Raw genomic sequence first — 12,201 nt, 5'->3', positions numbered from 1 at the left:
GCCCTATCTCGCGTGATAGGGAATAGTGATTTTGGGCACCATTGGTTTAAAGGCGTCCCATTAACTTCGCTTAGAATTCCACACATTATGTAAGTGAAATTTTAATTTGTCTTAATGATATTGCGGCTTACATTCTAAGCGAGAGCACATCGATGAGGCAGCCTAGGACACTTTTATGTTAAATCTAAGTTGAAGAATAAGTGACAGCATCACCACTGACTGCCACGAAATATCACTTAGATAAGCGAGTACATAATGTGTATTTTTACCGCTGGGAAGTATTATTTAAATTTAATAATATATGAACGAAAAAAAATAAAGAGTTATGAAATTGAATAGGGAATAATGTGAAGAGAATTTAACTTGGAATTAATATGGAAATCTGAAGAAAATATTCAGAGCAAAAGAACAAAATGCCCTACGTTGGATCAATAGAAATAAACACCGGTTAATATATTTATTTTTTTATTATAAAACGTTAATTTTTATGATTATATTTTAAAGAAACGGTGGATCAAAGAAAATAAATACCGGTGAAGTTAGTAATTTCTGGACAAAAAAAGCTATTTTAATGATATTTTTAGGAAAACTCCCGCCTTTAACTCCAACTCTTGGACGACCAATAGAAGTAGGGGATATTTAATTCGGTGCACACGATCACTTTAATTTTCCACTATTTGAAATTCTAATTTGCCGACGGCTTTTTCTAATTTTAATTTTAAAAAGATTTAAAGCTTCACTCTCTATCATTAAGTTGCCGACGGATTTGTTTGTTTGTTTATTTCTTTTATGTAAATTGCCGTCGGTGATTAATGTAGCTTTTTTTCTTTTTAATGTACTCAACACAAACACTATGCAATTTGTATATATATGGATAAACTAAATAAAGCAAAAATAAATAAAACAAACGAACCTGTGGAATTGTTGACTGTTGGAAGTAATCCTTTGTTGGTAGAATTAGACTCAGAATAATTTAAAAAGCAAGGAATGAAAAAAAAGAAAGAAAATAAAACACAGGAATTAGGATTTCTTTTTTTTTTACATTTATTAAATTATTTAGGAATAAGGAATTCTTACCAAGGATAGGAAAGTGGACCAATTTGCACAAAAGAAAGTTTCTTTCTGGCGGAAATAAGATTTTACGACATATTTGAAATAATTGACGTTTTATTTAGAACTTTATGACAACTTTACGTATGCTGCAATTCATAGTATTCAGCATCGATATATGTCATAGGAACTAGGAATTTGCGGGGAAATTAGAAAGAAACGGACAATTGTTGTTTGGCATAAACACCCTCCACCACCATCAGTGGTGATAGAGGGTATATATAACTTTGTCATTCCGTGTGTAACACCAAGAAATATTCATCTGAGATCCAATGTCCGTCCGTCTGTCTGTGTAAAACACGCTCACGTTAAAACAGTGATGCCAAGTGTAGGGATTTTTCCCTTTTTGTAGGGATTTTTTTCAAAAATTTCACGTGTAGGAAAAAGGGAAAGATTTCTTACTATTGTCAAATTGTAGGGATTTTTCAATTTCATAGTTTTTAACAACTAAAAATATACTCTTTCATGTATTAAACTTTTAAATTAAAAATGAAATCAGTTTTAAGTGAATCGTTAGTAAAAATTCCGCTTGTAATTTCTACAATATATGTACCTACATATCGCTACAAGACTGGCATAATCCAAAATTCGGCTTTCTTGAACTAAGGTCTTCAAAACATGCGACATACTAAAATCTTTCATATAGATTTATGAAATTTCTATTATTTTCGATGTGAAATCGATTTTTTGTAAACGTAAAAACTAAAACCCACGTTTTTGTGAATATTAGACAACTAAAAATTTAATTTCAATTTAGATGAGAAACATATTAACCTCAACTATCTGAATCTGGATTTTTAAAACCCCTTGATTTGTTTAAAAGTTATTAAAAAAATAGTTAAATGTCATTAAATATTCATATCCATTTTTCTTGAAACGACTTTTTGGATTATGCCAATCCTGTAGGGCGATATATTCTGACTCCTTATAGATAGAGAAGTCGGGGGCTTAATGCAGTAACTCAGGATTGAAAAAATGAATTTAATGTTCTGAAAATTTATAAAAGTAAACCGCAAAAAGTAAACGCAAAAGTAAACCTTATTTAAAATAATTATTTTATGAAAATTTTTTTGTTGGAGGCACATAAATAAATTTTTATCACGATTCGATATACTGCCATAAATCTTTCTATTGTTTTTTTTTAATCTGAACTGAAGAGTCAGGGTTGGAAGATTTGTATGATGTAAAATTGAAAGAAAAAAAATTTAAAATTAAAATTCTAGAAATTTCATTCCTAAAAATTAAAAAAAAAAATACATACATATTTGTATATTATAAAACGGAGCTAATATTTTAGTTTTTGATGTTATTTTTGTATTTTTTTAAGATAAACTTTGAAAAAAATGGAAAAAAGTAGTGTAGGGAAAAATGTAGGGAAAAAAAAATGGGTGTAGGGAAAAAAGGGATTTTTTCTCATAAGCGTAGGGATTTCTGAAAAAAATCTCCTGGCATCACTGCGTTAAAACGAAGCAATAGAAATGCAGGAAATTCACCCAAAACATTCTTTATTATTCGGTACAATTTGGTATTGAAAATCAGTAAAATCGGTTCACGACGTAAAAAGTTATGAGTAAAAATTTCAGACTACATCGAAAAAAAATAACTTTTTCCCAATTCTTAAGTAGTTTTCTCAGAAACTACCACAGATATTTTGATGAATTTTGTACCACATTATTTTTTTGTGCCAGGGATCAAGTATGTTCAAACTCATAACAATTGATCTAATATTTCCCATAGCCCTCATACAAAGGTGTATATTCCCGGAAATGAGTTTATCGTCAACAACTCCCTCAAATATATCGGTATCAACACAAAATTTTGTACATACAAATATAATAGGAATCATACTACTAACGTAGATCTTAGTCGGTCCACAATTGGTCATAGCTCCCATATAAGGACCACCTCCAAAAATCACCTAAACGCACATATTTCATTGATAAATAAAGCTTTTATGATAAAATTCTAGCTGAATATGTTCTGTAAACATACAAATCATTCTACCAAATTTCTTTTCGGATCGGTCCATTGTTAGTCATAGCTCCCATATAAGGCCCACTTCCGAAAATCACTTAAATGCACATATTTAATTGTCAAAAAAATGGTATCTTGATAAAATTCTACCAATTTTTCCCCGGATCGGTCCATTATTGGTCATAGCTCCCATGTAAGGCCCTCTTCCGAAAATCATTTAAACTCACATATTTGATTGTCAAATAAAGCCATCTTCATAAAATTCGACACAAATATGTTTTGTGTACATACATATGAATCACTCTACGAAATTTTTCTGGAGAGGCCCTTAATTGATCATAGATCCTATATAAAGTCCACTTCCGAAAATCACTTAAACGCACATATTTTATTAATTAATAAATCTATTGGAGTAATATTCAACTCGATTTTTTGTTTTTTGAATATAAATCATTATACGAAATTTTTTCTTGATCGATCCATAATTGGTCACAACTCCCATATAAGGATCATTTTTGAAAATTACTTAAACGCACATTGACAATCAAAGTCATCGGGATATAATTCGACACAAATGTGTATTTTGTATATATAATTTTACTTCTGAAAATAATCACTTAATACCACTTAATTCATTATTAAATTATTATATCCAGATAAAATTCGACAGGAGTATGTTTGTGTATAGATAAATCATTATATTAATATGTTTGCAACTGGCTTATTAATATAGAATTTTATGAACCTAATCAAAATTAGTTCCACATATGCATAAATGTTAGTACCCTCACTAGGGAAACAAACATTTTGTCAAGTTATCTAAAAATTAGATAGTTAAATGAGTTGTAATAAAAAGTAGCTTGCTGGTGGAGGGTATTTAAGATTCGGCATTGCCGAATATAGCACTCTAACTTGTTTTCAGTTAATTCTGTGCGAATCTGTTTACTAAAAATAAAATGTTCGTGATACGTCCGATTTTAAGCAATTTTACATTGGTTTGATGAATTCTTGTACTGAATCGTAAATTTATTTTTTTCTGTGAAATTCCCTATATGTGTTTTATGGGATTAGCTCTCGATTCTGAGGAGGGTAGGAAGTACTTCTTTTACGTTGTCACGTAACCATTCACCTTAAATTTTCGACGAACCGTTTGGGTTGTTATCATAAACGAACTGAAAATCGTCTGCTATGCCTAATTTAACTGCATTGGCTTTCAAAAGTTGTTAAAAATATTTAATTGATTATATTATACATTGTCCTTCCAAGAATATGATGTTTCCGAAACATCCTACAGACATTATAACCTACACCATCACTATACCACCAACGGATTTAACACTTGCTTTTTGATTTTTTTTAATTCACAAGCGCCATTTTGTTTACGCCACACAAATCTTCGGCTTTCTGATCCGAAGATGTTGTACTTACTTCCATCTGTAACATAGTTTTCCAGTTGTATTCCGCTTTGTTTGCGTAATATTGGGATACTCCATGCGTTCTTCACATTCTTTACAGAAATAAACACTTTCTTAGGTGGAACACATGCCTTATATTGATTCAGGTGATGAACATTTTGTATTGTTTTTACATTTAGGGATACATTTTGACACCTTATACGACTCTTAGCTATTTCAATGAAACTAACTTCTAGATCATGTCTCCGTTCAAATTTTCGCTTCATGTAGACCTTTCCAATTTTCCCGGTTATTTTGCACATTTCTTCAATATATTAAACAGAAGATAAATATTTGAGAATATTTTGCAAAAAATGTTCCTTCATTACTCATTTAAATTATTAATTCTTTGATTTTATTCTTACACTTATTTTAAAAGTTTGTTCACTTTTAAACATTTAACGAAAAGACTTTAAAGCATTTCTGACAACATAAGAAATTAGAATACACCTCATTTTAATGCACCGTTATATTTTAGAACTGTATCCTTTAATTGTTTTTCTTCTGAAGGATATTTTTTGAGTTTGTTTATAGAGGTGTTGTTTTTAAAAAAATAATTTACAAAAACATAAGAGTATTATTTAAAATGTTTGCAATTAGAAAATTTATTAGGACAGTACTTATTATTTATCATAAGAAAAATTTTGTTTGTAAATCGGACAAATATTTTAGAAAATATTACAAAATATGTTTTTAAATACATGCTGTACTGACAATTGTTTGAGTCTGTGTACATATTTCAACTTTTTTATTTCGAAATGTTCATTTAAACATGATTTTAAACTTCATTAGTATTCAATAAAGTTGAAAGATTTGTAGTACTCAGTATTTTTACTGATTACTGAAAAATTTTACAGATTGTTTATGGAATTTCTGGGAATGTAAATATAAATATAATGTGTTCTATAATAATTACCCTGGGATATAAATCAGATCCCTGTTGCATCAGAGCACCTATTGCAAACCAAAAACAATTCTTCAATGTAAAATCATTACTGATAGTTAATAATTCTGTGGATTTCCCAGAGTCTATTATGTTATTATGTTCCATATTAAGAAATGAGGTTGGTAAATGTAGGCGATTATCAGGCCACCATATTTCAGCCGATTTATTTGAAGTTAATTCAATACCATCTTTATCTCCATCTTCCTCCACTTTGATATCACCGGCTTCTACATTCTCATTTATTACATGGTGTTTTTGCGTTAACTCTATATCCTCGTGCAAATAGAATAATTTTAATTTAGATTCTGCATCATCAATGCTTTGGTCATAAGCATTTGGAACGTTTAAAGCTACTGTTGTCTGTTGTTTGGCTGGAATCCACTCTAGGGGAGAAAAACGAGCCACAATCCAAATAGTAAGTGACACCAGTACGTAACCGCAAGCAATATAAATCCAAATATCAACTGCTAATGGATTCATAAAGGAGAAAAATCTTGTTTGTGCTCGGTCGGATTTCTGGAAATTAAAATTGTCATTAATAAAAACAAACTAAACCGAAGCGTGTAAAAGCCAAGCATAAAATCGTAAACAATTTCATAGCACATAATAACAATGTATTACCAATTCTAAAGACTAGGGTATTCAATTATTTGGGGTTTTTTATTGTTCGGTTTATTCAAGAAATAGTTATTTGAGATTTTACCTGTTTAATAATCAGATAATTAAAAAAAATTGTTTGTGCTTAATTTTATGACAGTTTTGTAATAAAGTTTTTTTTTTCAAATAGTATTAGAAATTATTTCTTTTAATCCATTTGAAGTCCGTTTCAGAAATTAATTGTTTCAACTACTTCCAGAATTCTTACGTTCCAATGAACTAGTATATGGGCAATTTCGTGTCAAGTGACCCAACTTTTTAAATCGATGTCTTCCGATTTGGATGAAATTTGCACCAAGGTAAGTACTATTGGATAGTATTTTAATATTTGGCATTTAATTTTCCCCTATTTTTCAATATTTAATTTTTTTCAAAATACCCATTTTTTGCTCAAAAGAAAGCTTATACATTTTTCTTTAAGGGATGTCTCAGAATGGGATGCGTGTGGGCTATCTATCAAAAACAATTTCTTTTAACTCAATAACAAGATTTTTTCAATATCTGGCACTTAATCTTCCCCTATACTTGAAAATAGGGGAACATTTCTTAGCTTTAAAAATAATTAAATATTAAAAAAAATAATTTAGAGTGCTATATTCGGCTTTGCCGAATCTTAAATACCCTCCACCTTAAATTGGTTTCATAAATTATAAAATTTTATGGATTGATTCAAATTTACCTTAATATTTTAGACTTACTTTTATTACGCCTTACAATATACAATTAAAAACAAAACTACCACTTAACAGACTCTTACAGAGCGTACTAAATTTAACATATGTTCTGCATTTAAAACAATTTCTATGTGTGAGAAAAATATATTGCAATAGTTATAAAACTTATATAATTTTGTTCGGGAGGTACAATAGATTTTCAAAGGTGTTGATCCTATGAAAAAAACAAGTTAGAGTGCTATATTCGGCTGAGCCGAATCTTAAATACCCTCCACCAGCTAATTTTATATTAATACTTTTCTAATTGATCAAATATTTGTAGAAATAAGTTTTCTCATGTCTTAAATAGAAAAAATCCCAAGATTTAAACAGCATAAATCTATTACAATTCCAAGATTTTCTTTATATTTTAATAGCACTTAGTGATATTTAGTAATTTGCATGTATGCATGTGTGTAAAAGATTTAAGGATTTTCAAAATACATATATATAATTTTGTTCTACGCAAATTGATAATGCAACTAGTTAAATACGGTTAAAGCGCTTTTAAGGGCAGGACCTAATATTGGAGATATGACCAATTATAGACCGATCGTTAAAAATTCTTTAAGCAAAATTTCTGTACATAAAAGCTATATTTCAGTCAAATTTTGTATCTATATCGTAATTTTGTAATAAGTTATGAGTGTTTATTTGATTTTCTGAAAGGAAACTTTTATGGGACCGACCGCATGTTATGAACCGATCGTGAAAAAATCTGGAAATAGAATTTTTGTTTACAAAACTAATATTTATGCCAAATTTTGTATCAATAGCTTTATTTGGTAAAGAGTAATGTGCGTTTAAGGGATTTTCGTAAAAGGACCTTGTATGGGAGCTATGACCAATTATGTATATAAAGACAAAATTTCAAAATTCTGTATCTATATCATTATTTGGTAATGAATATTGTGCATTTAAGTGATTTTCTGGAGGGGACCTAGTATGAGAGCTATGACCAAATATGGACCGATCGTACAACAATTTTATAGGTTAATTTATGTATATTTTTGCTAAATGTATGGATATCAATATTTGGTAATGAGTTATGTGCGTTTAAGTGATTTTCGGGAGGGAACCTTGTATGAGAGCTACGACCAAGAATGGACCAATCATGAAAAAAATTTGAAATAACATTTAAGTGTACAAAAATAATATTTATGCCACATATTTTATGGGTTATTAGGTAATGAGCTACGTGCCTTTAAGTGTTTTTCTGAAAGGGACCTTGTATGGGAGCTATGATCAATTATGGACTGATAGGAATATAATTTCACAGTAATATTTCTGTGCATATAAGCAATACTTGTACCAAATTTTATATGGATATCTTAATTCAGTAATGAGTTATGCGCGTTTAAGTGATTTTCGGGATGGGACTTTGTATGGGAGCTATGACCAATGACAGACCGATCCTAAAAATTTTCATTATAATATTTGCGTATATAAGAGCAATACTTGTGTCAAATTTTATATGGATATCTTCATTAACTAATGAGTTATGTGGTTTTTACTGATTTTCGGGAGGGGACCTTGTATGGGAGCCACGACCAGTTATGGACCGATCGGAAAAAAAATTTTCAGTAATATTTCTCAGTCATATAACAATACTTGTACCAAATTTTATATAGATATCTTACTTTAGAAATGAGTTATGCGCGTTTAATTGATTTTTGGTAGGGGACCTTGTATGGGAGCTATGACCAATTATGGACCGATCCAAGAAAACTTTCATAGTAATATTTCTGTATATAAGAGCAATACTTGTACCAAATTTTATATGGATGTCTTCATTTACTAATGAGTTATGTGGTTTTAAGTGATTTTCGGGAGGGGACCTTGTATAGGAGCTATGACCAATTATGGACCTATCGGAAAAAAATTTCACAGTAATATTTTCGTGCATACGGGCAATACTTCTACCAAATTTTATATGGATATCTTTATTTTGTAATGAGTTATGTGCGTTTAAGTGAGTTTCGGGAGGGGACCTTGTATGGGAGCTATGACCAATTATGGACCGATCGGAAAAAAATTTCTCAGTAATATTTCTGTATAGATAAGCAATACTTGTACCAAATCTTATATGGATATCTTAATTAAGTAATGAGTTATGCGCGTTTAAGTGATTTTCGGGAGGGGACCTTGTATGGGAGCTATGACCAATTATGGACCGATCGGAAAAAAATTTCTCAGTAATATTTCTGTACAGATAAGCAATACTTGTACCAAATTTTATATGGATATCTTCATTTACTAATGAGTTATGTGGTTTTAAGTGATTTTCGGGAGGGGACCTTGTATGGGAGCTATGACCAATTATGGACCGATCGGAAAAAAATTTCTCAGTAATATTTCTGTATAGATAAGCAATACTTGTACCAAATCTTATATGGATATCTTAATTAAGTAATGAGTTATGCGCGTTTAAGTGATTTTCGGGAGGCGACCTTGTATGGGAGCTATGACCAATTATGGACCGATCGGAAAAAAATTTATCGGTAATATTTCTGTATAGATAAGTAATACTTGTACCAAATTTTATATGGATATCTTAATTAAGTAATGCGTTATGCGCGTTTAAGTGATTTTCGGGAGGGGACCTTATATGGGAGCTATGTCCAATTATGGACCGATCCAGAAAATTTTTTCTCTAAATGAATTCTATTGACATAAGATTTTAATTTGTAAAATTTTGTGAAGATATCGACATTGTGACGGAAGTTATTAACAAAAAACACATTTTCCGGGAATATGTACTTTTGTATGGGAGGTATATGAAATTGTGGACCGATTCTAGCAATTTTCAGCAGAGATCAAGTACTTGTATAGAAACTTATTCATGGTGATTTTCATGACTTTATCTTGCAGAGTTTTCGAGAAAATTGAATCCGAATGTGTAAAAAATGCTTATTTTTTTCGAGGTTGTTTTAAATTTTGATTCATTACTTTTCCCGGTATGAACCGATTTTGCTCATTTTCAATACCAAACTGCTTAGGACAACAATGAATATTTGCGGTGAATTTGGTGTACCTCCTTTGCTTAGTTTTAACGTGAGCGTGTTTTAGGCAGACAGACGGACAGACGGACAGACAGACGGACATAGCTAAATCGACTCAGAATTTGATAAGGACCCAGAATATATATACTTTGTTGGGTCTCAGATGAATATTTCTTGGTGTTACACACGGAATGACAAAGTTATATATACCTTCTATCACCACTGATGGTGGTGGAGGGTATAATAAAAATAATTAGCTTTTAAATTTTTATTGTTGAACCGAATTTCGACACTCAATTTGATTTAAAAAAAAAATTTAATTATTTGTGACAAAAAAAGATAAATCGACCAGGAATCGAACCGGCAATGCTCAGTTTGTTAATTCTCCGTTCTATCCACTACATCACTTCATTATATTGTCCTTCGTTAACTAATATCTTCTTATCTATATATATAAAAATTAATGTGTGTTTGTTTGTATGTTTATATGTTTGTATGTTTGAACGTTATAGACTACTAAACGGCTGAACCGATTGTATTCAAATTTTCACAGCGTATTCCTGTATGTCTGGAATAGGTAATAGGCTACTTTTTATTTTGAAATTGAATAGACTACTTTTTATTTTTAAATTCCAAGTGGGCGAGGAGCCACGCCTATATTAAGAAAAATTAAATCCGTATATTTTAGATAATAAAACAGTTAGAGTCCTCAAATTTTGTCGGAGCAACTTTAGTGTCAATATAATTATTTAGGACAAAAAGTAGGCGGACTATCATTAGGGGGCGTGGCACCTCCCATATAAATTAAATACAAAAATACTTTTATCTTGGAAACTATTACAGTTAGAATCTTCAAATTTTGCACGAAAAACTTTAACATCCATCTAAACATTTTGGGTAATAAATTGTCGGACTACCCATGAGGGGAACGGCACCTCCCATATTAATTAAAGACAAAAATTCGTTTATCTGGAAAACTAATGGAACTAAATTCTTCAAATTTTGCACGAAGAACTTAAATATTCATCTGAACATTTTGGAGGAAAAAAAAGCGGACTTTCATCTGGGGGGTCTTGAAGCCCCCACATGAATCAAATAGAAAAATTCGTATATCTGAGAAACTATTAGAGCTAGAATCTTCAAATTTTACATGGAGAACTTTGAAATTCATGTGAACATTTAGAGCATAACGGGCGGACTTTCAGTGGGTGGCTTGGCACAACATATATGAATTAAATACAAAATTTCGTGCAACTTGGAAACTCTTATATTATTAAAATTTTTTATAGATAGATAGAAATTGGCGATAGATAGAAACTGGCGAACTTGCAATAATTTGCTTGACGTCTTTCATATGTAACATATAATAAATCTGGTATTTATTTATACATATTCCTTTTAGGGTAGCAAAGCACACTGGGTATAGCTAGTCTGTATATATAAAAAAAATGAATGTGTGTTTATTTGTTTGTATGTTTGTGGGTTTGTTTGAAGTCTATAGACGGCTAAACGGCTGAACCGATTTTATTGAAATTTTCACTGTCTCTTCCTGCATGCCTGGAAGGAACTATAGGCTTCTTTTTATTTCGAAAAGTGGGAGAGTTGCCACGCCCATATACAAAATAAGTATTAAAAGTCGGATATCTAGGAAACTGCAAGAGTTGGAGGCCTCAAATTTTGAATGGACAACTTTCACATCCATAACAATAATTTTGGATAAAATGGGCGGAATGGCTATAGTGGGCGTCGCACCTTCCATATGAAGAAAATCTTAAATAAATATATCTGAGAAAATATAACAGCTAGAGTCCTCAAATTTTGTCGGAACCGCTTTAGTGTCAATATGATTATTTAAGGAATAAGCGGGCGCACTAGCAGTAGAAGCGTGGCACCACCCATGTGAATTAAATACAAAAATTATCTGGGAAACTATTAGAGTTAGAACCTTCAAATTTTGCACGAAGAACTTTAGCATCCATGTAAATATTTTGTGTAATAAATTGGCGGACTACCAATGGGTTGCTCCTCCCAAATGAATAAAATATACAAAAATTCGTTTATCTGAGAAACTAATAGACCTAAGTATCCATATGAATTAAATACAAAATTTGGTACATCTGGGAAACTATTATGTTACTAAAATGTTTCATAGGTTACATTCAAGTCTAAATTAACGTTTGGAAAAATTGGCGAAAATTGCGTGGCATCCCCAAAATGTAAAAATGTATATCTGAAAAACAATTATAATTAGAATCTTCAAAATCGTATAATGTTTTTTATATACATTGATTTTAGGGTAGCAAAGCACACTGGGTATAGCTAGTTTTTCATATAAAAATAAAATG

The 12,201-nt window shown here is 30.7% G+C and overlaps 1 protein-coding gene across 1 annotated transcript in view; it reads right to left on the bottom strand.

Annotated features, from left to right (window-relative positions):
- Positions 1-3,740: 3,740 nt before the first annotated feature.
- The window catches only part of LOC119605129 (glutamate receptor 1-like), a 180,415-nt gene continuing 171,954 nt past the window's right edge, over positions 3,741-12,201 (bottom strand). The window contains exons 4-5 of the mRNA XM_037958090.1: positions 5,455-6,000; positions 3,741-4,803 (exon numbers count right to left, since the gene is read on the bottom strand). Of these exons, the coding sequence (XP_037814018.1) occupies positions 4,789-4,803; positions 5,455-6,000 (561 nt within the window). The 3' untranslated portion in view covers positions 3,741-4,788. The remainder of the gene's footprint in view (positions 4,804-5,454; positions 6,001-12,201) is intronic.

This window comes from Lucilia sericata, unplaced genomic scaffold (genome assembly GCF_015586225.1).
Source record: "Lucilia sericata isolate MDLA Ls3-8-SP2 unplaced genomic scaffold, ASM1558622v1 Contig000459F_arrow, whole genome shotgun sequence".
Lineage (NCBI taxonomy): Eukaryota > Metazoa > Arthropoda > Insecta > Diptera > Calliphoridae > Lucilia > Lucilia sericata.
This window is presented reverse-complemented; position numbering and strand designations above follow the sequence as displayed.